The sequence below is a fragment of the Canis aureus genome, chromosome 35 (assembly GCF_053574225.1).
Source record: "Canis aureus isolate CA01 chromosome 35, VMU_Caureus_v.1.0, whole genome shotgun sequence".
NCBI lineage: Eukaryota > Metazoa > Chordata > Mammalia > Carnivora > Canidae > Canis > Canis aureus.
Genome location: NC_135645.1, coordinates 12,792,830 through 12,815,306, shown reverse-complemented (window position 1 = coordinate 12,815,306; position 22,477 = coordinate 12,792,830). Strand labels below are relative to the sequence as shown.

The following is a 22,477-nucleotide window of genomic DNA, read 5'->3' as shown; positions in this document are numbered from 1 at the left end:
CATACAGATAATATCAGGGAACCTAGGAAGCTGTGTGAACTATTCACTGCCTTTCAGAGATGTTCTCTGGTCTTATTTGACTTTGCTTTACAGCTTTTTTCCTGTTTTTAAAAGACCACCCGCCCATGACTCTAGTACAGCTGTCTGTAACTCTCAACCGTTGAAATGCGCAGCAATACACAATAGCCAGGTCACTTGCACCCTGAGATTCCACTAAAGGATCACAATGTGCTCCGAGTGTATGGAGAAGTATCTCATTTCTTCTAAAGATCCTTAAATTCCTGGGATTTATGGCATTTTCCAACTCTTTAATTAGTAGATTCATTTTTGAACTACGGTAACCCCAAAGACGCGTATCTGCGGAGCCCTCCCGATTGTGTTTTTCCCTAAGCTTTTACTCCTTTCAGTTTCCCCAGTTTGCTCCTTTAATTTCACTTTCAGAACTTCTTGAGGCTCAGTGGCTGAACACCACACAGGGCAGGTTTTATCTGATGTACCGGCGCCTGGTGTGGTCTAAGGCACACTGGTGTTTTGTTCTTGAAGTATAGGACTGAAGTTCTGAAACCTAGACTTCAACACAAAGGAGATCATTAGCTCGTTTTAAGTGTCTCTTTTCTTCCCTCCTGGCCCCCTCCTACTCACCCCAGTGCTTCCTTAGTCCTATGCACCGGCCACAGATGGCAACCATATTCCAACGCTGAGTATATACAAAATCGTGCCATGGAGAACAGAGTGGCTTCAAAGTTAGCTTTCTATTCGAGTGGGATGATGGAGACTCTGGAGGAGTGAACTCATCTCTCATTCATTTAATCCTCTATTCATTCAGCCAGGAGTTTGTTTTCCTACACATTCTTCTAGTGTCCAGCCAGTTGAGGGAGGATGGGTGTGAAGAACTCTCTCGAGGGCCCTTCCAGCAGGAGGGCACTGGGACTCTAAGCCAAGCTCTTGTTTCCCTGGGCCAGCTCTGCCTGCTGTTGATCGAATCACGCCAGCCCCGTGAGAGGAGCTGGGGAGCCCTGTGTGGGGGGTGGGTTTCTCAAGAACGGCCTCCTTGCTAGACTGACAGCACAGGCGAGGATTAGACCAGGAAAAAGGGTGAAACAAGGAGGTGTGGGGTTGCAGGAAACTCTGCAGGATGGTACAGGAATGCGAGGTGGAAGTGGGAAAACCTTTCCTTTTTCTTGTTTCAAGGTTTGCTGGAGCTTTCGCCTAATCATCTGTTTGAGCATCTTGAAAATAAGTATCTATTTTCATGATATCTATCTAAAACAGGCACCAGATTATACTACAAAGTTGACCTTAACCCTGCCATATTGTTACTAGAATCAAAACATGTAGCAGCCTACAACCAACAGAAAACCATTCTGTTTTCCCAGCATAAAAACCAGAGGGTATCTATGATGCACTTTGCTTTACAGGTCTGCAGAAGGAAAAAATCCAGGAAAAAAAATCACCTATACTTTTGCAAATGGTAAAAACGCTCACAAACGCGATCTCCCCTTGCTTTTGCCCTGTTCTTCCCCCATCACATTCATTCATGCATTTAGTCATTCAACAAATATTTGCTGAGCACCTACTACAGCCAAGCACTCTGCTAGGTACTAAGGATCAAGCAGTGAACAAGAAAAGATTTCTGCCCTCACGAGTTCTTCCGCTTGGCCCAAATAAGCATTTAATAATTTAACTGCCAGCATGTCATTTGAGGAACGGGGATAATTTGTCTTACCTAGAATTTCTTCTGAATCTTTCTCAAACATATTTCTTGTAGGTCCAGACTCCTTCAACTAAGATGTTCTGTCTCCAATCTCGCTTTGTCTATTGTTATAGTGGGTCCTTTCTTGGCTACAATGTTGACAGTTCAGATTGCAACTGCTACTTTTTTCTTTTTCTTTTTCTCTTGGTGGGACTGCAACCCTGAGGGATTGTTACTTTTCAAGCTATACATATATTTTCTCTGTAAATACTGCGCCAGTAATTTGTATCTTTGGATTCTGCTGGTTAGGTATCAACATAGGATTTAAGGAATATCGCATATGAGATGCAGAAATTGCCACTCAGTACGTCATTATTTTAAAACTCTGACTTGGGATTTATACGGACTTCATACATACAATCTAGGTTAAGCATTTGATCTGCACCTCTTTACTAAGAGGCCTGTGGTTCAAGTTCCATACCCATGTGTCCCTGGAATGCTATACTCAGCTGTAAAAGTGCTCCGGACTTAGGAAAAGCAAATGTCCACAATTATCTCCATTACCAAAAACGATGTGGGCACCACGGGACAGGAAAGGCTTACTGGGTACAATGAGCCAACAGGTCTTAACTGAATTTCTTAAGATTATATACATTATTTCGACTCCTGCAAACGGCTTCGGAACAGAAGAAGGTAAGCGAGCTGGGTGATTCAGAGCAATCCTCCTCTGCAGTGAAACACATTTGCTCTTCTAACTTTGCCTCTATTTTCAATTATTTCAAAACACTCTGAAGCCATCAGGCAGACTGGCTTTCAAAAAGCTGAAAGATGAGTTTCTTTAGTTGTAAGGATGTCTCTTTGGAGAGGGCCCTGGGATGCAGCAGCACAGCCTTTTGCCCGTCGTGAGGAACTGCTGTTTTGGCCTCTTCGGGTATTGGTGCTGGCAGGGGCTTCTGATGAAAGAAGGATGCCTAGCAGGGGCGGGTACAGGTGCTACCACGGGGCCTGAGCTAAGACAGCACACAGATCTGTTCCCCATAACTTGAAAACCTCTCACTGACTGGAACACACTTGAAGACAAGAAAGGAATTAATAGGCCAATATTATCCCACTGTTGCAGCATATAAATAATACTCTAAACCTTCCTTATACCAAGAAGAAAAGATTCAAAGTTTTTTTTTTTTTTAACTTGTTTGAGCTGCAGTTTCCTTATCAGTAAAATGGAACGTTTTGTAAGAATGATAGCATGTACTTGATACACGGTGGATGCTTAGTAAATATTAGTCCTCTTCCACTTTTAGGGAAAAAATCCCACACCAAGACAAACAAAGGCATGAAAGAAGGCAAAAAGAAAATGGAGAGGCTTCCCAGTCGACCTGGTCCTGAATCTGAGAAGGGGCCAAGAGAGGGCCATCCTTTAGGCTTTTCCTGAGGTGAGGAGGGCGACTGCCCCACACGTTCTCCTCCAGATCCAGACCTCTTCCCAGTCATTCTCAGGGGCAAGGATGCGGGCCCTGCTACTACGATATACATCATTTATGTTGCATCAATTTTAGTACATGTTTACTTAATAATGCAAAACATTTAAACTAGAGCTAATGCTCAAATTCACTGTATGTTGGCCATCTTTCTGGTGCTGTTTTAGGAGCTTTACATATAGCATTCCATCTAATTCTTGTAATAACCCCATGAGATGGGTACTATTTGCATTCTCATTATGCACATGAGGAAATGGAAATATAGGGAGGTTAAGTAGATACGCAAAATGCATTCACAGGCTGGAGTTCACGTTAAAAAGAGCGCATACACAGGCATGCATGTGTGGGTATCTTCTTAGGAGGTTCATAGACTGAGAGGAAGGCCCAGTCATTGTACCATAATACCAAGCCTCCAGGTCAACATCTCCTCTCCTGGAGGGGTCCCTCTTCTGGAAGGAAAGAATAGCCTCTGCATGACGCCTCTGCCTGTATCACTGCCCAAGGAGGTCAGCTTAGAGTGCCTCTCAGTGTGTTAACCCAGGACTACTGTCTACTTGAGAAGCCCAAGATCCAACTACTCCTCTGAGACCCTCAGGAACAAAATGGAATAGACCAGATTTCCAGGAGTTTCCTTAAAAAAACCCAAACCACCCCATCCTGCATGCAGAAACCTACAGCTTTCCCTGACAAAAGGCTATGCATCCTTTCACTTGGAGTTAACATTTAATGGTTAAAGTCTAGAATTGGCATGTGTATTATAATACACATTCTGTAAAGACACAGAATTATGCTCTGTAGCTCAAATGCATGTACACTGTTCTTCTGTTGTCTCCTTTATATCTAAGTACCCAGTTGAGATACAAGGCAAATATTATACAGAAAAGAAAATGATATGAAAAAAATTAATGACAAAGTTCACTTCACTTCTCGCAATTTTTCATGTGGTATTCTTCATGGCACACCAAGCGCTCTTAAAAATTATGTATGCCCCGGGGATCCCTGGGTGGCTCAGTGGTTTACTGCTTGCCTTTGGCCCAGGGCGCGATCCTGGAGACCCAGGATCAAGTCCCATGTCGGGCTCCCTGCATGGAGCCTGCTTCTCCCTCTGCCTGTGTCTCTGCCTCTCTCTCTCTCTCTCTCTCTCTCATGAATAAATAAATAAATAAATAAATAAATCTTTTAAAAAATTATGTATGCCTGGTTAAACACTGCACGAGATCTTGGTATAAAACTGATAACATGAACCTAGTTAAAAACACTGAAGGTAAATGAGGAGGAAGAAATTCTTTTTTTGGAGTTGGAGAGGAAAGGGAAAACTCAAGGTCCATTTTGGCATCAACTATGAATTTGTTCTTCCTTGTGAAATGATAAAGACTCATATTCACAGTTCTTCCAGGTGGTTTTTTATGTAATTTCTCATAGTAATAAATTAACTGTCTTATGTGTTTTAGAGGTAATTTAATAGCAGAGGAAAGTAACACTTGATTTAGCTGGTTCTAGAACACCATCTTGAAGTAGAAGTAATTGCAGATACTGTGTCCAAGTGACAGTGGCCTTAGGGATGTCTTCAACCATCAGAGAGAACAATACAGGCCAAGTAAAAAGTTAAAAAATACTTCCACAAAATAATGAACTTGCCGATGTCTTGTGACAATAAAGAAGTACGCGAGAACAACACATAAGTTTGTTACTGGTAATACAGAGCTACTTGAACCTATCACAAAAAGAATTTCTTAGAATGTGACATTTCAAAAAGATTATGCTTTAAGAGAACTAGTTTTTTAAAATTTTAAGGAAAGTTTTAGTACTCAAAGGATATGGTACCTGTCCTCTGGCTAATGCTTAGAGATTACTAAGGGTGAGAGAATATTTGAGAAGGCATCCAAAGAAGCCGTGCACAATTCTTACAGAGCATTAGTTCTTATTAGCTAAAGGGAAGAGAAAGCCATGCTGGAGAGGAGTAGAGAAAAAAACTAATATGATACAGTTACTGATTTGTTCGGCTTGGGTAGTGACTTCACATTTCTTTTTTAATATATTTATCATTCCAATTGTGGTGTACACAGAGGATCTAATTCTCTCTCACCTCGCCTATTTAATTGCAGTCTCCCCTAACACTGGTTTCTATTCTTCAGTCTATAAATGGGCTTGAGACTCTTATATCATAAAAATATTCCCTACCCTGCTTTTGTATTACCTGTTCATTATTTCTTTGCAAAGTATTAAACTTCTTTAAAAAGTAGTGCAGAGTTCTTTCTTTCTCATTTATCTTCTCTTTGCTCTTGAATCCACCACCCCCCCTTTTTAAGAGATTTTATTTATTTTTTTGAAAGAGGGAGATAGAGAGATTGCAAGAGAGCACAAGAGCTGGAGGGAGAGAAGTAGGCTGCCCATCAAGCAGGGAGCCCGATGTGGGGCCCCATCTCAGGACTTTGGGATCCTGACCAAAGCCAAAGGCAGGTACCTTAACCAGGCCACCCAGGTGACCCTTGAACCCACTTTTATGGTGTTTTGTGATGCATCAGACTCTGCTCTCTTAACAGCTGCCAGGAAGCTACCAGGCCTTGGTGTCTGCAGCACCCAATGCTGCTGACCCTTCTCCTCCCTGAGAGTCTTTGTGTACTATCCTGGTGTTCGTTCTGTATCTCAGACTTTCTTTTCTTCTCCTCCTTTGCTGTTCCTCATTCTTTCTTATCACTCACTGTAGGTATTCTATTTTCCTTTTTTTTTTTTTTTTTCTCTCAACAATGTCTTCTTTGAATCTACTCCCTATTCATGGCGTCAAGTTTGGCTTCTTGGTGAAAGCATTCACTAGCCCTAATTTCAAATCTTCCTGCTGTACTCCACTACCCTATTTGTGACCCTGAGTTAATTGTCTCCGTTGGGTCTACCCTGGTGTCTCATTCTCAGGGTTGTTTAAAACTGAACCATATTCTACTCTTCTGAACATTTCCTTTTTTTCTCCTCTTTTTGATAACTTGGAGTTATCTCTGATGATCTCCTCTCTCTTAACTAACAGTCAGTTCCTAGAGCTGTCCACTCTCATCTACAAAGTCTGTTGAACCTGCCTCATCCCTAGCCCCCTTCAGGGTACCCAAAGTCTGAACGACTGACAAAGCTTCCCTGGCTCTCTCCTGCTCCCAGCCACCCCTTCGCATGTCCATGTACCCTCCACACCATTGCTGCTAAATTAAAGCTTCCTACAGCAAAGTCTTGAGCATGCAACCCCTACTTAAAACCCGTCCACAACTCTACACCAGAATGCAAACTCCTTATCCCTTACCCTCATGCTTTACTTCCAAAGAAATCCTATTCCTTTTTCAAGAGAGCTCAAATGGAACCTTTCCTGATAAACTGGATATTACCACAAACCAGATTATAATGTATTTTATGCACTTTCCCACTTCTATCTCAGATAATGGTGATCTGAGGACACACACTAAGTTTTAAGATTCTTGGTGGCAGGGTCTGGTTGTCTCCACCTTTGTATCCCCCAAAGAACTCCATGTAGGGCCAGGCATGAATCAATGCTGCAGTGCAACCAGGTGTATAGGACGTATCTTGAAGCAACTACTCCACGGGGTAGTTGTTTGTGAAAGTATCTGATCTTGTCTACGAGACTCCAAGCCTCTGTACATAGGGCTTCGGTGTATAAAACTGCATCCTGCACAAGACCTAGGTCTGGCCCTCCACATTGAAAGCATTTAGTAAATAAATAGATGACTAGTCCTGACTCTCTTTCTGCTCAGAAAACGTTAAGTTCTCCTTGAAGCCGACTGGGTAGCAGGCAGCACAGTACAGTGGGAGAAGGAGTAGGGTTCTGTTTTTGGCTCTTCAACTCACTATGTGGAAACCTTTTGGTAAGACACTTGCTATCTATGGGCCTCAGTTTCCTCAACCAAACAATAGTGGATTTAGATCAGGTAACCTTTCATCTCTTCCAGTGCTGATAAAAAGTACTCACTGGTACACATTCCCTAGAAAGAACAAAGGATACAGAGGCAGGAGAAAAGCCAAAGTGCTTATTCAGCTGATGAGTTAACAAGGGGGTTGGGTTGACTATGGTACTTGACACGATTGGTGGAAGGATTTGACTTGAAATTTCTTGAAGCGAGGATTTCCTAGAATCCTCAGGCATGCTCTCATTTGATCTGAAACGATCCCTCTCTGAGGCAATTTTGGTTTTTTAAGTCAGGATGTGAGAAGCCCTGACAGTTATGGAGGAACACTAATTTTATATAATGAAATTGGCCATGAGTGGAGGAAACGCATAGGAAACTGTCACTAGCAGCTGCAGATAAGAATTACAGACGTATTCTAGCAAGATATGGGATGGCGAGATGAAGAACAGAGCCCTGAAAATCAGCAGTCGGTCTTAACAATTATATGTGGACAATTATAGGCACCTTCATGCAATATTTGGGAGAGCAATCCGGCATGGAGTAACTTGAGGCAATGGGTCACGAGACCAGATGTGCCAGGGGAACTGAGAGGATTGCATAAAAGGACAGATTGCTAGAACCTGGGGAGACCACCAGTCTCCAAGTGACGGAGTTCCAATGTGACACACAGGTGACTCTGTGGCTCCAAGAATGAACACTTCTCAATAGGAAAAGTTATTTTGAAATCTGCTCATCAATAAATTATTACTAGGTCCCTCAACACTTTCCTACATCTACTGATTATAGGAAAGAGGGCACTTTTACCTATTAGAAAATAAATGAGTGTCTTGCTTTATTTTTTATATGGAAAGGAAATGTCTCTAGAAAGGATGTGCAATTCAGCCCAGTTGAATTTTAATGACAGGCAATGTTACTGAAATATAAACTGCCCTATGGGTTTATATAAAAATGAAGTGAAGCCTGAGAAAGTCTGAGTATTGTAACTGAAATGCTCTGTTTTCTGAAAACATCATGCTTGTTTTGTTTGTTTGTTTTGTCTCTGTGGCTTTGCTTCTGTTCCTTTTGCCTGGAATGCCATTCCCTCCCTCTTTTACTTTGCACACACTTGCTCTTTCATGATCTAGGTCTAATGGCCCCTTTCCACTCCTTCAGGCCCCCTCCTCAAAAACTCTCTAACACTGCATTTGTACCTACCCCTGGATGAGTTTATAGTTTTAGCCAGTCCTTGGGGCACACTGAGCTCCTAAAGTGGGGAGATGGCATCTTGTTGGTTGGTGTCTTCACCCCTAGCCCTCACTGAGGACTTGGCATAGAAGCAGGGGCACAATAGCATTTGATGAACGACTAAATGAAGGACTGTGCGCATGAATGAGGTAAAGGGCTACTAGAAATTACTGCATTCAGTGACCACGGAAGACACCAAGTTAAATTAGCAGCATAGGGAGAGAACAGGTTTGACTAAAAGGAGGCACACTTTTTTACCAAGAGGTAGACTGTGACATGAAACTTCAAGGAAGAGACTTTTAACACGAAATGTGTCCCTGGGCATTCTAAGTAGAGACTCTAGGAATTACAGCAAATAAAAACATCAGCTGGCCTTCTGATGCATAAGCACTGGACCAAGCACCAAGACCTCTAAATAAGAGGGTATCGAAGATAATAAATGTAATTCCAAAGAGATTCTGTATCAATTAACTCAGAGGCAGAAAGGTGACTGTTTATAAAGGGAAAGACTATCTCTAAAAGAAATGAACCCACACTTAATAAGTAAGAGGTTTACTTGGCTAATGATGTAGCAGAAAGATAGGTATGAAAAGGTAAATATGTAATTCTTTATGGGAAGTAGAATACAGAGGGATGTAGGGCACTCTGGGGCTAACGAGAACACTTAGTTATTATCAAAGACGTTCTATTTGACTGTTTAACTGATATGGAATCCAGTAGAAAATTAATAGCAAAGCCATAGGATAATAGCTCTCTGTGGTTGCTCATTCCATCCCAGTTTGATTATATTTCTTCTGCAAATTAGTGTGACCCCAAAATTGTTTTCAGGATTGTCCAACTTGTCCTAAATTCCATAAATAAACTCTTTCAGAGGATGCTGTTTTTTGCCATGTCTCTATTACGGTTCTTCACAGATGGACCATTTTTGTCCTTTCAAAGCCTAAGAATAACTCTCTCAGTTATCAAGACATACCCAAATCCAGTTCAGCTGCTCCTGTGGGATTCCAGTTAGTTTAGACACATCTGCTGAGATACATGCATTTGAATCCAAATGAAGCTTTTGTTTGATTATACATTTTGAACATTTATGGAGGGTTTTTGGGGGCCAAAATGTTTTTCATTTTTTGGCACTCCAAACAGAGATCTTCGGTTATAAACACTGCCTTCTGAGCACCTCTAGCCGAAATCCAATCTTTTCATGTGAACAGGTGCCTCAGGAAGTTTTTGGAAGGGTTTACACTGCATCAGCTTTCTGATTGGAAACTTTCTGAATGCACAGTCAGATTTGCCAAGGAGACCTTCAAACTTGCTTGAGCAGTTTTCACTCATACAGACATACATTCACACATACAGACAGCCCACGTAAAAGCAACTCAGAGCCCTGTAAAACTCAAGTGTCTTTCTTAAAGGTTAAATACCAGACGCAACCAAACTGAACAAAAAGGAATGTGTGACAGGAGAGAGAATGAACCAATAGCGAGAACAGAGGCTCAAACTCTTCCCGAGTGTTTTCCCCTTAAAGCATTATTGGAGAGTTTTTTTTTTTTTTTTTTTTTTTTTTTACTGGAGAGTTTAAGCCACATACCCTCTCTCGCCCAGTTTCGAACGCATGCCCAGAGCATCTGGGATTTTGAACACTGTACCTTTAGGGGATTGCTGCCCATCCCTTTTACTCCCAAACTTGTTCAAACATTTATTTTGAAACACCTCCTTCTCCAACACAAACGGGCCAACCAGATTCAAATCCAGGAAGAGCAAATACCTCTACTCTCTAAAACGGGTTTTTTGACAAAGCCCTTATTTTACCTGGTTCCTTACAAGGTTTCTTTTCCAGTTTGAACATAAACTGAAAAGTGGAGGCAGAGTAAAATAACTTTTTGAGCCGTCAGCCTGAAAAGTTATTATGGAGTAAAATCACTCCCCCATTGGGCATGCCCGGAATTCAGGGGGGAAATTTGCTTTCAAGTTGTTCTTACAGCCCTGGACCAGATGCTCTAAGGTGGCCAGAAACCTTTGTCTACACCCACTTAGCAGATTTCTGGCTCTCTATCAGGGACTAAGAGGTTTATTTGCAGAAATGAATCATTTCCTTCAAAATATCCTTTACCCTATTTACATGCTTGCATATTCCTTCCATTTTGTTTTCCCCCTACAGCTTTACTAAGGGAATTAATTATCTTGAAGAACAGGAACATACAGTAAGTACATCTGAGATACAGGATGAGGCACAGTATGTCATCTATTAGGCCTGGCTAAGACCAGCAGCTGATGCTAAATGGGAAGGAACATGCACCAAATGTTTTTTAATCACAAAGTTAGTAATTAATTGCTCTTTAAAATACATTTTATGCTTCTTTCTGTCTGTGTACATGAAATGCACATTTATTACATGCCAAAAATTACAACATTATGGTTTAAATGTGACTGGCACGGAAGTCCGGAAATCAGAGTTAACGTTCCCACGGCAACTTTAATTCTGTCCGTGTGCACATGTAGGGCCGTAACAGTCTTCCGCTCCAGGATAATACGTATAGATGGTCTGGGAAGGGAAGCTAAAGGCCCATATCCTCAACTGTAGTTACAGGAAAAAAACAAAGGGTGAAAACCGTGCTCCTTTCCACATATGTGGATAGAAAACAATGTCACCACGCCTGGTGTTGTGTAATCAGGGAGTGAAAGAATCTGCTGTGGTGCTGGCACTCAAGGGGACAGTTTCTGTTGCTGTGGGAACCTGAACTTTGCATTTCCTGACTTTGGGGTAATTAAAATGTCAGCCTTAATGTGGCATTAATGGAGTTTGCCATAAAAAATCCTCTTTCTTGTGTTCTCTAAAAAATTGCTTAAAAGTTCAAACTGAACCAAGTGTACTAAAAATTGTAAACTCGAGGACTTGGCCTGGTGGGGGGTGGGTGGGATGGGGGGAGCCAAGGGTTGGGAGGGGAAAGACCCACGAAGGTAGAAGGCCAGAGAAAAGAAGGGCCCGGCCGTCTCCTCGACAGAGCTCAGCCCCAGCAGAGTCATGCTATACCTACAGAGCTAAAGTTAAACCCACCCACACAACAGTTTGGTAATGTGTAAAGGTTAAATTAAAAATAAATAAAAACTGTTAATGCATAAGTGCGCCTTGGCAAGGACACAAAAAAATGAGACAGCCTGCTGAGGCCAGTGCAAAACACTGGAAGGTAAGTAACCACGGACGACGTCAGCTTCCAACAAAAAAAAGACACCAGAATAGGTGCATCTACAGCCCAAGGTAGGGAGCACTGCCAAAGGAGGGGCAAAGAGAACCACTTCTCCCTTCTATGGGAGCCTTATTTGGGGGAAAACAAAATGGGAGAAGCACGCAAGTCAAAGTTCTGGTCGGGTCTGTCACATGTATGACTGTGACGTGCTACAGCTTGATAGTTGTCAAGATAGAGAGGGCTTCGTCTGCTCTGCTGACTTGGTTTAGGCCTGTTGACGCGTTTGAAGAGAGAGCTTGGCTCAGCTCATCCTCAGCCTGTTCCTCGGCAGGGAACGGTTCTGTCAAACACCTAGGGCTTTTGGACCCTCTGCATTCCAAAAGTCATCTCAACGCTTTGTGCCTTGCGTTCTCACCATCTGAGTTTGCTTGGAAATGGTGGAGAGGCGACAAGCTCGGAGGTCATGGGGGAATGTCGCCAAGAGGTCACTTAGTGGGTGCACTGCGAAGCAGCACACAGTTCCGTAGCAGTATTAACCTCATCATCTCACAAAGGGAAGCATTTCTCAGCCATATTCCTTCTTGTTTTGAATATTACTGGGATCTTCTGTAAAATGTGAAGTGGCTCAGCAGGTTAAATAGCCAACTGAGAATTTTAGGGATCAGAAGTGTCTACAACATTGGCCTGGGTCCTTCGGGTACGACAGCAGTACATCTTACCCACCCTGCCCCGGGTCGGAGGCAGAGCTGGCTCTTCCTTTGTGGGGATGGTGACCCATTGTGTTTTAGAACTCACTAACCAATATGAGTAGCTGCACATTTGCAAGGATGCCATTTATGGGCCTGGAACAGAGCATGCAGCCCGCTCCCTGGGAGAGCAATTCCATAAACATCCCTGGGTGTCTGAAGGAGTTAAGTGCCAAGCAAGTCATTCATCTACAGAAGTGTCAATTTTCTCAGTCTTCTCCTCCGTAAATTGGGAAGAATTATAATGATTGTCAGGAAATGGGCATTAGAGCATGACTAAGAATAATTTTGCTAAACACATAACAAATAAAAAGGTGCTATAAAAATTCAGGCACTTGTGAAAGCTTGGAACACCACACACTGGTGGAATGTTTCTGAAGTTAAAGAGACTAACAAGTCAAGGGCACTATTTTTAAATGCCCCAAATCTGTTAGTTCTAAATAGGAACTGAATATTTTACCTTAAAGAAATTAGGCTTTTAAATTAATCTATGGTACGAATGACATTTGAAAGAAAAAAAAAAAAAACAAAAAAACCTTCTTGAATGCAAGAAGAGCATCCAAAAAATTTAACAGCTTAAAATAAACCTCTTTCCTGTCTTCTCTCAAGCAATCTCCAAATGGACAGATTTCTGTGAATCTTTCCTAAAAACAATTTTCTTCTAAGTGTAGGCTCAAATCAGGACAAACTACAATCCAAATATATTTGGAGAAAAGTCTAATCAATTTAAACAACAGGTCAGAAGGGAGAAGACTTACACATCTTAATGGCAAAATCAGAATGACGTTCTAAGCAGCTGGAGATTAGGTGACTCCTCCCTATTTGTTCTCCTTCCAAGCACGTTCAGACACCTCACTGTGAGCTCAGATCTACGGGCTCCCTCAGGGTCACCAAGGAGCTGTACGGCAGTGTCATGCTCATACAGTTTCTTGTACGTATTCCACGCTAATGCCAAGACCTGGCTGGAGGATGCTTATGATAAAGTACAATAAATGAAGCCGGGCGCCTTCTCTATTCCGCAAAACATTCATTTTACTGCAACAGGGGATTTCTGGGCTAAGGCCATTCTATGTAATCTTCCCCATAAGGTGTGGCAGAGAGCCAGGCAATGAAGGTCGGCATGCAGGAGCTCCAGGCCCTTCTCCACAGGAACGGGCTACCTTCCTGGTAGGTAGGGACAGTGTGCACATGTCTACGGGCACCGTGCCATGCTATTTTCCAATTCTTCCTGTAATTACTATTAGGCTGGAGACTGCCAGGCAAGAAGGGCCAAGGATGTTATTATTACGATGGGCCACAGAACATAGTCCTTGCTTCTGATCCCCAGGTTTCTCCAGAGAAGCAGCAACTTGGTACAAATCACACGGGCTCTAGAGATTGGGATCTCATTCTTTCTCGTTTAATTTTCTAGTAGTGATAGCTGGGGCAGGGTCTCAGCCCAGCCACCATGTAGGATGAGCTCCTTTCACCCCAACTTCAACCCCCGGGTTTTATCCCTTTACTCAAGACACTAATTATGATGAAGCAAGTAGGGAAGGGAATCTCCCAGAAGCATCCATTTCTTGCCCACTTTGCAGAGAGTTTTCCATTTGTTTTGTCAGAAAAATAACAAAAGGAAATTTAGATTCTCATTTCTTAATTAATAATGCTTGTGTTCATGGACAGGATAAATGGAGCTCTTTTCTGAAAACAAACTGTCTTGGTCTTACTCTTCTTCCTTCTAAAGAAGAACATGCCAGCTCTTTGCCTGTTACTAGACATCCTTTATGGAGATCACTTCAGAATACTTGTTGGGTATCTTAAGACCAAAAGGAATATTCTTTCTGATTGGGCCCCAAAATTATTCTATTCCTTTCCATTGTCAACACACATGTTCCTTTCTCTTTGAAGTATTGGGTTACACTTCAAAAAGAGAAAAGCTCCTAAACATGATTTATCAACTTTCTTAAAATAGAATTTGAAGAAGTGACTCCCAGATTAGTGGGAAGACAGCAAAAATAAACAGCAATGGAGTGATTTCAATAGCGACGATCTCATTAAGCTGCCCATTTCCAAATTTAGCCCGTAGGCAGTTTTTTTAATTAAAAAATATTTTTAACCTGAATTCTTATTGGCTACGTGAAGTCTGGGTGGATTCTGAATTCTTGGAAGCCATTCTCTTTTCTTCTGTAAATTTATGCTATCCTTTAACCACTTCAAAATAAATTAAAAACTGGAAGGACGGAAATTCAGCCAAGCCAAATGAGACTCCAATAACTAATGCAAAGCTGACTTGTATTATGTAATTTCAAAATGGATGTTTCCTGTGTCTAACTGGCTTTTTGAGGTCCATATTTGGTGGTTCAGTTTAGTCATGGTGGAAGTGCTGTTATTCAGATCGAGGGGACAAAGGAATAATTAGAAAACAGTAACCTAACTTTTTTTTTTTTTTTTTTTTGAGTGAATGTTATGAAAGAAAATGTGGTCCATCTAATCAGTCAGCCTTTTGAGGTCAAGTGGCTGGACACTTGGTTTTAAAATACACGCTAGTTTGAAAATATAGACGGTTGGCTGAATCAAAATGGAGGCAAGTTCCTTTTGACTACTCTAGAAGACCAAACGGAAATGGCTTGTTCGGAACGCAAAAAAGCCAGAACCCGGGGGAGAAGCACGCTCCAAGTGCCGCGAAGACACCATCACCTTACTGGTGTACTCACAATCAGATGACCCGGTGTGAGCGTGAGAGTTTGTCAGTGAATGTGTTGAGTGGATGAGGGCTGGGTCTGGAGACAAAACAGCTTCAAAGTTCAGGCAGGGAAGGCCCGGCTTGGCGCTGGATCCACCCGGCTGAGTAATCTCATTCTCCTCAGATGCCTTCTGGTTTTCAGCTGTCTTGGGTTTCTTCCTGAAAATAAACAAAGGGCCCTTTGAAGGAACTGACTGCATATTTGGGAAAAGGCATTTTTAGAATCTGTTAAAGATAACTTGATTTTTTTTTTCTGAGGGGGGATGGGAGGGAGTCCAGTATGTCCCTTGTTTTAAAACAAGCTGATTCTTGTTTTTTTCCCTCCAGTAATGGCCTAACTGGGAACACATGAAAGCATATGGGCCAAGCAAACAGCACCACATTTGGACTCTGTTGGCTGCATAAAAAGACCCTGTCCCAGAACTTTAGACAGATTGAGCTACGTATGGCTGACATTATCCAAGAAAGCATCCTTTTTTCCCCCTTAAGAGTTTTAACATGGTCTGGAAAAATACTAGTGGAGGTTTACCGTTCTAGCATTTGTCAGGAAGCTTAGAGACAGGACCCGTGGAGTAATGGGAGGAGCACTGGACTGGGAGTCAGGAGACTTGAGCTATGGTACTAGCTGTGCCTCTAACTTGCTGTGTGGCCTTGGGCACCTCACTTCACCTCTCTGGGCTTCAGTTTCCTCATCTGTAAAATAAAGGGCTTGGATTAGAAGGCCTTGAAGGTTCCTTCCAGCTTGAAGTTTCTATTCATGGAACGCATCATGGAACATTCAAGTTTCTTGCTGTTATTAGATTTCACTTTAGATTAACACATAATTCCCAATCACAGTCTGAATTTGCAGGCCATAGAGATGAGAGGGTAGTGATGGAGATTTTTGTGAAAGTAGCAAATGAAAAGTGAAACAGATGAGCTTAGCTTCTAGCAGGTAAAGCGGTAACACATGGATATCCTCTATTCCAACTCTTTACTCATCCAAAGCTGAAAATGCCCTTTGTTTGTTGATTTAGCACAAGACCCTGGAGTATGGGACTTGGACTGTGTGTTTGGGGGTGTGAGGAAGAGATGGGTGAAGGGAACCAGAAAGCAATTATTGCCCACTGTTGCTTGGGGTCAGGAACAGGAAGCAAAAGAGCTCAGGTATTGTGGGTGTCTCCCCCCCCCCCCCGCCTGGGACAATAAAATTGCCATAAACACAGAAATACTGCATGTACTCTAGGTCCCAGCCATACTGGGTTATTAGGCATATCCTGAATTGGAACGTGCCTTCCAATTTCCTTGTCTCTGTGTCTCTTTTCTATCATTATGTGGATGGTGACCAGAGAAATTATTTTATTTTATTTTTTGGTGGAAGACTATGTGTATGACAGAATTTGTTGTAAGTAGCTCTGTTTCCATGTTTTTCTTGTTTCTATAAGCCTGGCAGTGGACTTGTCATGCAGAATATTTTGTATCGAAATTTGTGGTACGGGGTAGTTAAATCTGCCCTCGCAGAATATGGTGTTATGATTAGCATGCTGTGTTTCTGGTCCAACAGGTTGCGAAATCAAATCTGCTTTTTTCAGAGGGCAGGAGGCAGAGATGGCATGGTAAAGATGATGAGAGAGGAGAAGCTTTCAGACATATTTTTCAGCATGGAGGAAGCCAATATAAGAGAAGCAAAAATTGCAATGCTTTACCAACTGTTTGTTGGATGGGTGACTGTAGAACCAACCCCCAAGTCTTCAGCATCTACATGGACCTCCAAGACCCTGGTTTCTGGTGTGCAGTTTGAGAAAATATTCAAGATCAAAGTCTCCAGAGCTTAACCCTTTTTTTATCCTTGGAAGCCAGCGCCCCCTCTAAGGTCCCTCCTCATTTCCATTACTGTTGGCTATCACTGGCTGAAACCGGCTGAAACTGTAGGCAAGCAGAGCCTTCCTCTGCCTTAAAGCCGACTCATCAAGTCCTGACAATTCTGTTTCCTTATTTTTTCACGTCCATGTTTCCTTTCCATTTCCACTGCTATCCCTTGACACTTTCATTTAGACTGTTTATTGACTGGCTCTCTATCCTCTTAGACCCCTCTGAGGAACCAGGTTAGCCCAACACCCCAAATGAGTTCTATAGATGCTCTAGCTGAGTCTGGTTGGCCATCCAGGACTCTCAAAGTTCTTGAAAATTCCCAGAGCATCTTGGGCCATCTACATCCTTGGCTCTACATCTTTGTTCAAATTAGTTCCCTTGCGTTGTCTGTTTTACAACTCTGTTGAAATCATATTTATCCTTACTTATTAAAGGTTGTCTCCATCTTGTAACCATCTTGATTTACCTCTACCAGATAGAAGGTCTCTCTCTTTCTTTGAAACTCAACTCCCTCCCACCTTTCTCTGAAATTCCCCTCCGCCAAAATTTTACTTCTCTCTTTTTTACTCACTAAATTTTGTTTTCATAATCGTTATTTATTTACGTGGTTATCCATCCCGTGAGACTGTAAATTCTCTGAGGGAACTATATTAGTTATTCTTTAATTCCCTATGTTCGTCCTTTCTTTCCTTTTTCCTTTCTTCCCACCATTCATCTTTTCACATATTCATCTTAAAATATCATGCACCTATGGTGGGCCAACATAGGTTAGGGAATGCCGCAAGCCTGGTTGCTCTCCTCCCAGAGTTTGCTCTCTAGAGCGTACTGTTAAGCAGAGTAGCTTAGGCAAAGCTGTCATTCAATATTTGTTTGTTGATGGGATAAAGCAGAATTGAAATCAAGGTATGTTTTGAGAATGGTCATAGTGTAAATCCCAATTAAGTTTTCCTACTCTTTATGCAGCGGTGAAATCTACCTTGACTGGCTGCTTTTTCTTTGAATCCAGGACGGGCATTTGATAAGAGTAGGATCATTTTGCTCAACAAAGCTGGGCTGGTCCTCATGAGCCCTTTAAATATCAGGATGAAATTCTATTGATAGATATCACTTAATAGAAAAAAATTTTTTTTTAATACTTATTTCTGACGCTTATAGACAAGGCCTAGGCTAGTTTTGGATTTTTGTTTCAGGAAACTGAAAAAAAGCCCTCTTTCAAACATGAGTGCATGGCCAAACAACCAACCTCACTCTTTTAACACTGCAAAAATGGTATTGTCTTGTATATAAATGCCCTTGCTTCCTTCCCTGGATTTGATCCTGCTTCCCACCTGACATTTTACACCACACCCTTCTGTTTGTTGTCTCAAGGATCACCTACAGAAAACACCTGCAGCACGGAGGCATCGGAAGCCACCTCTACAAGTGAAAATATTGAAAATTCAACCTTTCGGCTCACCCCCTCATTTGCTTATCCTGATACCACTGGGCGTTTTCCACCTGCACAGATAACAGAGAGCCACTCACTGTCCTTAGAAGCAATTCATTTCCCCCGCTCACCCTAATAGTTCGGTGGGACTCCTTTTTCTGGAGCTGAGAAATGCGGAAACACGGAAGTGCAGCAGCAGTCTGTGCAGACATGCACAGGTGCTGCTATGTTGACTCCATTTTTGCAGTCAGTCCATAGTTTATTAAGGAGGAAAGAGCAAATCTTGCGGTAATTAATTGAAAATACCTTCCTTAACTGTGCAAAACGAATCACATAAACATGGCACATCTGAGGGCAAGCCTGTCCAAGCCTCCCTGGCTATGCATTATTCCCTGGAGCCTTTAGAGGGCAGCAGCACACAGGCAACTCGGGGCAGCGCCGCGGAGAGGCACACTCCCCACCAGACCAGAACCTTCCTCTCGGTCATCATGCCAAAGGTTGGTTTGCCAAGCTCTGGCCGCTCAGCCTCTTTCTTTCTTTTCAGTTCTCATTCTGTCTCTGTCTCTGTCTCTGTCTGTCTCTGTCTCTGTCTCTGTCTCTCTCTCCCCTCCCTCTCTCCCTCCCTCCCTCCCTCAATGTTAAAATTATACACTCTGATGAAGTCGCCCCTCAACCGGAAAATGAAAGCTCCAATGAAAAAGTTAGACAAGCCAACAACAACAACAAAGAAAGAAACCGGGAGAAAGGGGAAAGGGGGCTGGTGAGGGAGAAGGATTTAAGAACAAGAGAAGGGCAGATGTTTCGTAAATATATGCAAACCCAAACTGGGTGTACCCTCAACACTTCCACAGAGGAACAGACCAATCATTGTGCACTTCCTCCCGCCACACTGGTGGAGCCCTGCATTCAAAAAAAAAAAAAAAAAAAAAAAAAAAAGAAAGAAAGAAAGAAAGAAAAAGAAAAAGAAAAAAAAAAGTGTGGCTGCAGGCACCTGCCTTTCAACGGTCAGTTCTGACATTCTCACTGAATATCTCCCGATTGTCCACAGAGAACAAAAACATTTTCATCTCCCCACTGGAAACGTTTCTCTTATGAGAAAAAAAGGGCTGCTTCAGGAACTGGAAAGGCGTTTTAAGGTGACTGGTGGCTGGTTTTTAACTCTCATTGTGCTGGTCCTGGCAACAAGTTTTGGGCTGAAAGGTAGCAGTGAGTGAGGTTGTGGATGATGTTGGCTCTTTCCTGACTAGACATATTGCATGTGGAAAGAAATATGCATTGAAACATATTGATGAGATGGTAGGTATTAGGCATGTTAAATGCGTGGAAATTAACCAGATCGGTGGCATTTGATGTATATATTTCACACTTCTTTGCACATATTGCACACACACAGTGATGGCAATGCCTTCTGCAACATATGGAAAATAAATATTTTATCTGTGTGAGCTCTTATCAGGCTCCCGGGGCTGTTGAGAGGAGAGTGCTCTCTTCTTTCTCGCTCTCCCAATTTTCTCTCTTCACTGGGCCCCCACCCTCTCCTGCACATTAACATGCCTTCCACTTATCAGCCTGGTTGGATAGGAAAGAATTAGTCAGAACCTCCTTTTGATAAATAATTACTCAGTCATTGAATCATGACAATTTAGCCCCATGATGCCCTCCCCCAATTTTTTTTTTTTTTTTTGAATGGTAACCATTTCTTTATTCTCTTTCCCAACAAAACACTGAAAAGGCTCAGGAGAGTGTTTGGGGAGGGGGGGCAGAGAGCAGAGGTGTAAGAAACCACCCCAGTGGAAGCCAGCTCTCCCATCAAGTAGCTGTGGGCCCTAGGCAGGTCACTGTGCTTCTCTGGGCCTCGGTGGAAATAATGGGGAAATAATACCTACCTCCTTGCGCTGATGTGAGGAGTAAATGAGATAATTCATGCCAAGCGATTGGCAGAGTGATGATGGCCCATGGTCAGTGCTCAATGATGGTAGCTATGAGACGGCATCAGTTCTATGGTTCTCATCAGCTCTAAGGAGGCACTTCCTTGGTCTTAGTAATCTTTTTCTAGTGTCAAGACTTTGGCAGGGGCAAATGGACTGTAATTGTTGCAGAGGCGGAAAGAACGTAAGGATAAGCCATCTCTTCTTCAACACTTTGATCTTACTGTATTACCTTCCCGACACCGTCTTTCTGTTCACGTGTTTGCCTTTGCTGCTGCTCTACCAAGAACTCCTCTTGAACTTGAGGATCGAGCAAGCTACACTTGGGCCGGAGAAGCCCATCGAGCCTGGGCACCATTGTCTGTTCGTCGAAGCCAACCTTTGGCACTTTCGCTTATTACGTCCTTTTACAATTTATCCTTTTACCACTTGGTCTAATGTTCCCAGACCAATTGAAGATGTTTTCATAATTAAAACATTTTATTCTCTCAATTTTTTTTTTTTTTTTACCTTCTTGGCAAGGCTGATTTATAGTGTTTTTCAGTGTATTTCTCCCTCGCTGTATCAGTCAGGATCCTGGCAAGAAACAGCTGGCACACTCACAGGTTTTAGCTGGAGAGAGTTGAATGTAAGGACTGTACAGTAAGGTGCAGAGGAGGTAAAGGGGTGCCTGAGGGAGGGTGAAGCACCAGCACTAGCACTAGCAGCGGGTGGGGGCGGGGGGAGGACTTTAAATCTCAGCTTTCAACTGTTAAATCCAAGGGGCAAGGAAGGCATGGCATTCTCTGCGTCCAGTCAGAACTGCAGTTAGAAGGGGGTCTGGACGAATCAATACCGTGCCCTCACTCTCCTCCTCCTCGCACATCCTTCACGGATGTTCCTTTTGGCCAAATTCAAAGGGAAGCCAGAGTGAAAGAGAGCCTGGGGAGTGCAGTCCAGAAAGGCGGCCTCCTGGGCCACATACCAGGGCAGAGGAGGGCTCAGGGGTTTTGTGTGTGTGTAGAGGGGAGACTAATCAGCGGGCCGCTTCTTACTCTTCTCCCTTGCCTTTACCCTTCCCTCTCGATCTTACTTTCTGGAAAGAAAGACACAGCAAAAGAAAATGAAGTCAGTTCTCTCAGGGTCCATGAACCTATCTGGTCTATTTGCCCTTTGTGGGGGATGAAGACTGCATGTGGGCTCTGTGAGAGCCGGGATATTTGTGTGTTTTCTTTTCTTTTCTTTTTTTTTGTTTAAAGATTGTATTTATTTATTCATGAGAGACACAGAAAGAGACAGAGGGAGGCAGAGACACAGGCAGAGGGAGAAGCAGGATCCATGCAGGGAGCCTGACGAGGGACTCGAACCCTGGCCTCCAGGATCACACCCTGGGCTGCAGGTGGCACTAAACCGCTGTGCCACTGAGGCTGCCCTATTTGTGTGTTTTCTTTGCTGCCACATCCCTAGTTTCCAGAACAGTGTCCGGCACGTAGCAAACTGCCCAGTGAATTTCAGTTGGTCAAGTAAATATATTCACTTCTGCTGTGCTAGACATTATACACATATTATCTCATTTAACGATCACAACAGTCCAAATAAGTAGGCAGCTGCTTAGCATAGTTGTGCAAGCGGTGTGGGAGTGGGTAGGTTTTAAAATCTAACACTTGTCCCCTCCCTGCCCACCCCCAAGCCTTGACACCTGGCCCAGGACATGGTCAACCCTCAGGAATTTTGTGGTTAGTCCACATTTTTGTGCTTTATTCACCTTATTGCTTTTGTATCTAGCCAGTATGTAAGCTTTACTCTTGTTTCTTCTTTCTATATGAAAGAGCTGAGTTTCTGAAAAGCAGAGCCTGCAAAATTGAGAGCCCAGTCTGTCACTGGTAGGACCTGTTGCACAGGTAGGACGTGGTGTTGTGCACAGGTAAAATGCTTCCTAGGGCAGAAACGGAGGCTCACTGGTAGGTCTCCCCGTGATTTCAGGAAACTCTAGGTTGTAATTTCTGGGTCTGGATTTGAGTTTTCTGCAGGAAGGTAGGAGTGGTAAAGACTCTTCCCTCTACCAAAGGAACAGAACCTGGGAGCCGGGATGCCTGGGTGGCTCAGCGTTGAGCACCTGCCTTCCACTCAGGGCGTGATTCCACGGTCCCAGGATCGAGTCCCACATCAGGCTTCCTGTATGGAGCCTGATTCTCCCTCTGCTTATGTCTTTGCCTGCCTCTTTGTGTCTCTCATGAATAAATAAATAAAATCTTAAAAACAAAAGAACCTGGGAACCCAGTTTACACCCTAGCCCAGTGGTGCTACTTACTCCAGTACAGTGACCCCGTAATGCAGAAAACC

The 22,477-nt window shown here is 42.9% G+C and overlaps 1 protein-coding gene across 39 annotated transcripts in view; it reads right to left on the bottom strand.

Annotated features, from left to right (window-relative positions):
• The window catches only part of ZBTB20 (zinc finger and BTB domain containing 20), a 781,647-nt gene that overhangs the window by 50,260 nt on the left and 708,910 nt on the right, over positions 1–22,477 (bottom strand). For 35 of the 39 annotated variants that reach the window (XM_077884681.1, XM_077884673.1, XM_077884670.1 and 32 more), the window contains 2 exons: positions 15,480–15,643; positions 14,922–15,109 (listed from right to left, as the gene is read on the bottom strand). In XM_077884681.1, coding sequence (XP_077740807.1) covers positions 14,922–15,109; positions 15,480–15,490 — 199 coding nt within the window. In that variant the 5' untranslated portion in view covers positions 15,491–15,643. Of the gene's footprint in view, positions 1–642; positions 1,667–1,726; positions 4,149–14,921; positions 15,110–15,479; positions 15,644–22,477 lie in introns of those variants that run through there. The other 4 variants (XM_077884709.1, XM_077884710.1, XM_077884708.1 and 1 more) reach the window with 3 other exon arrangements.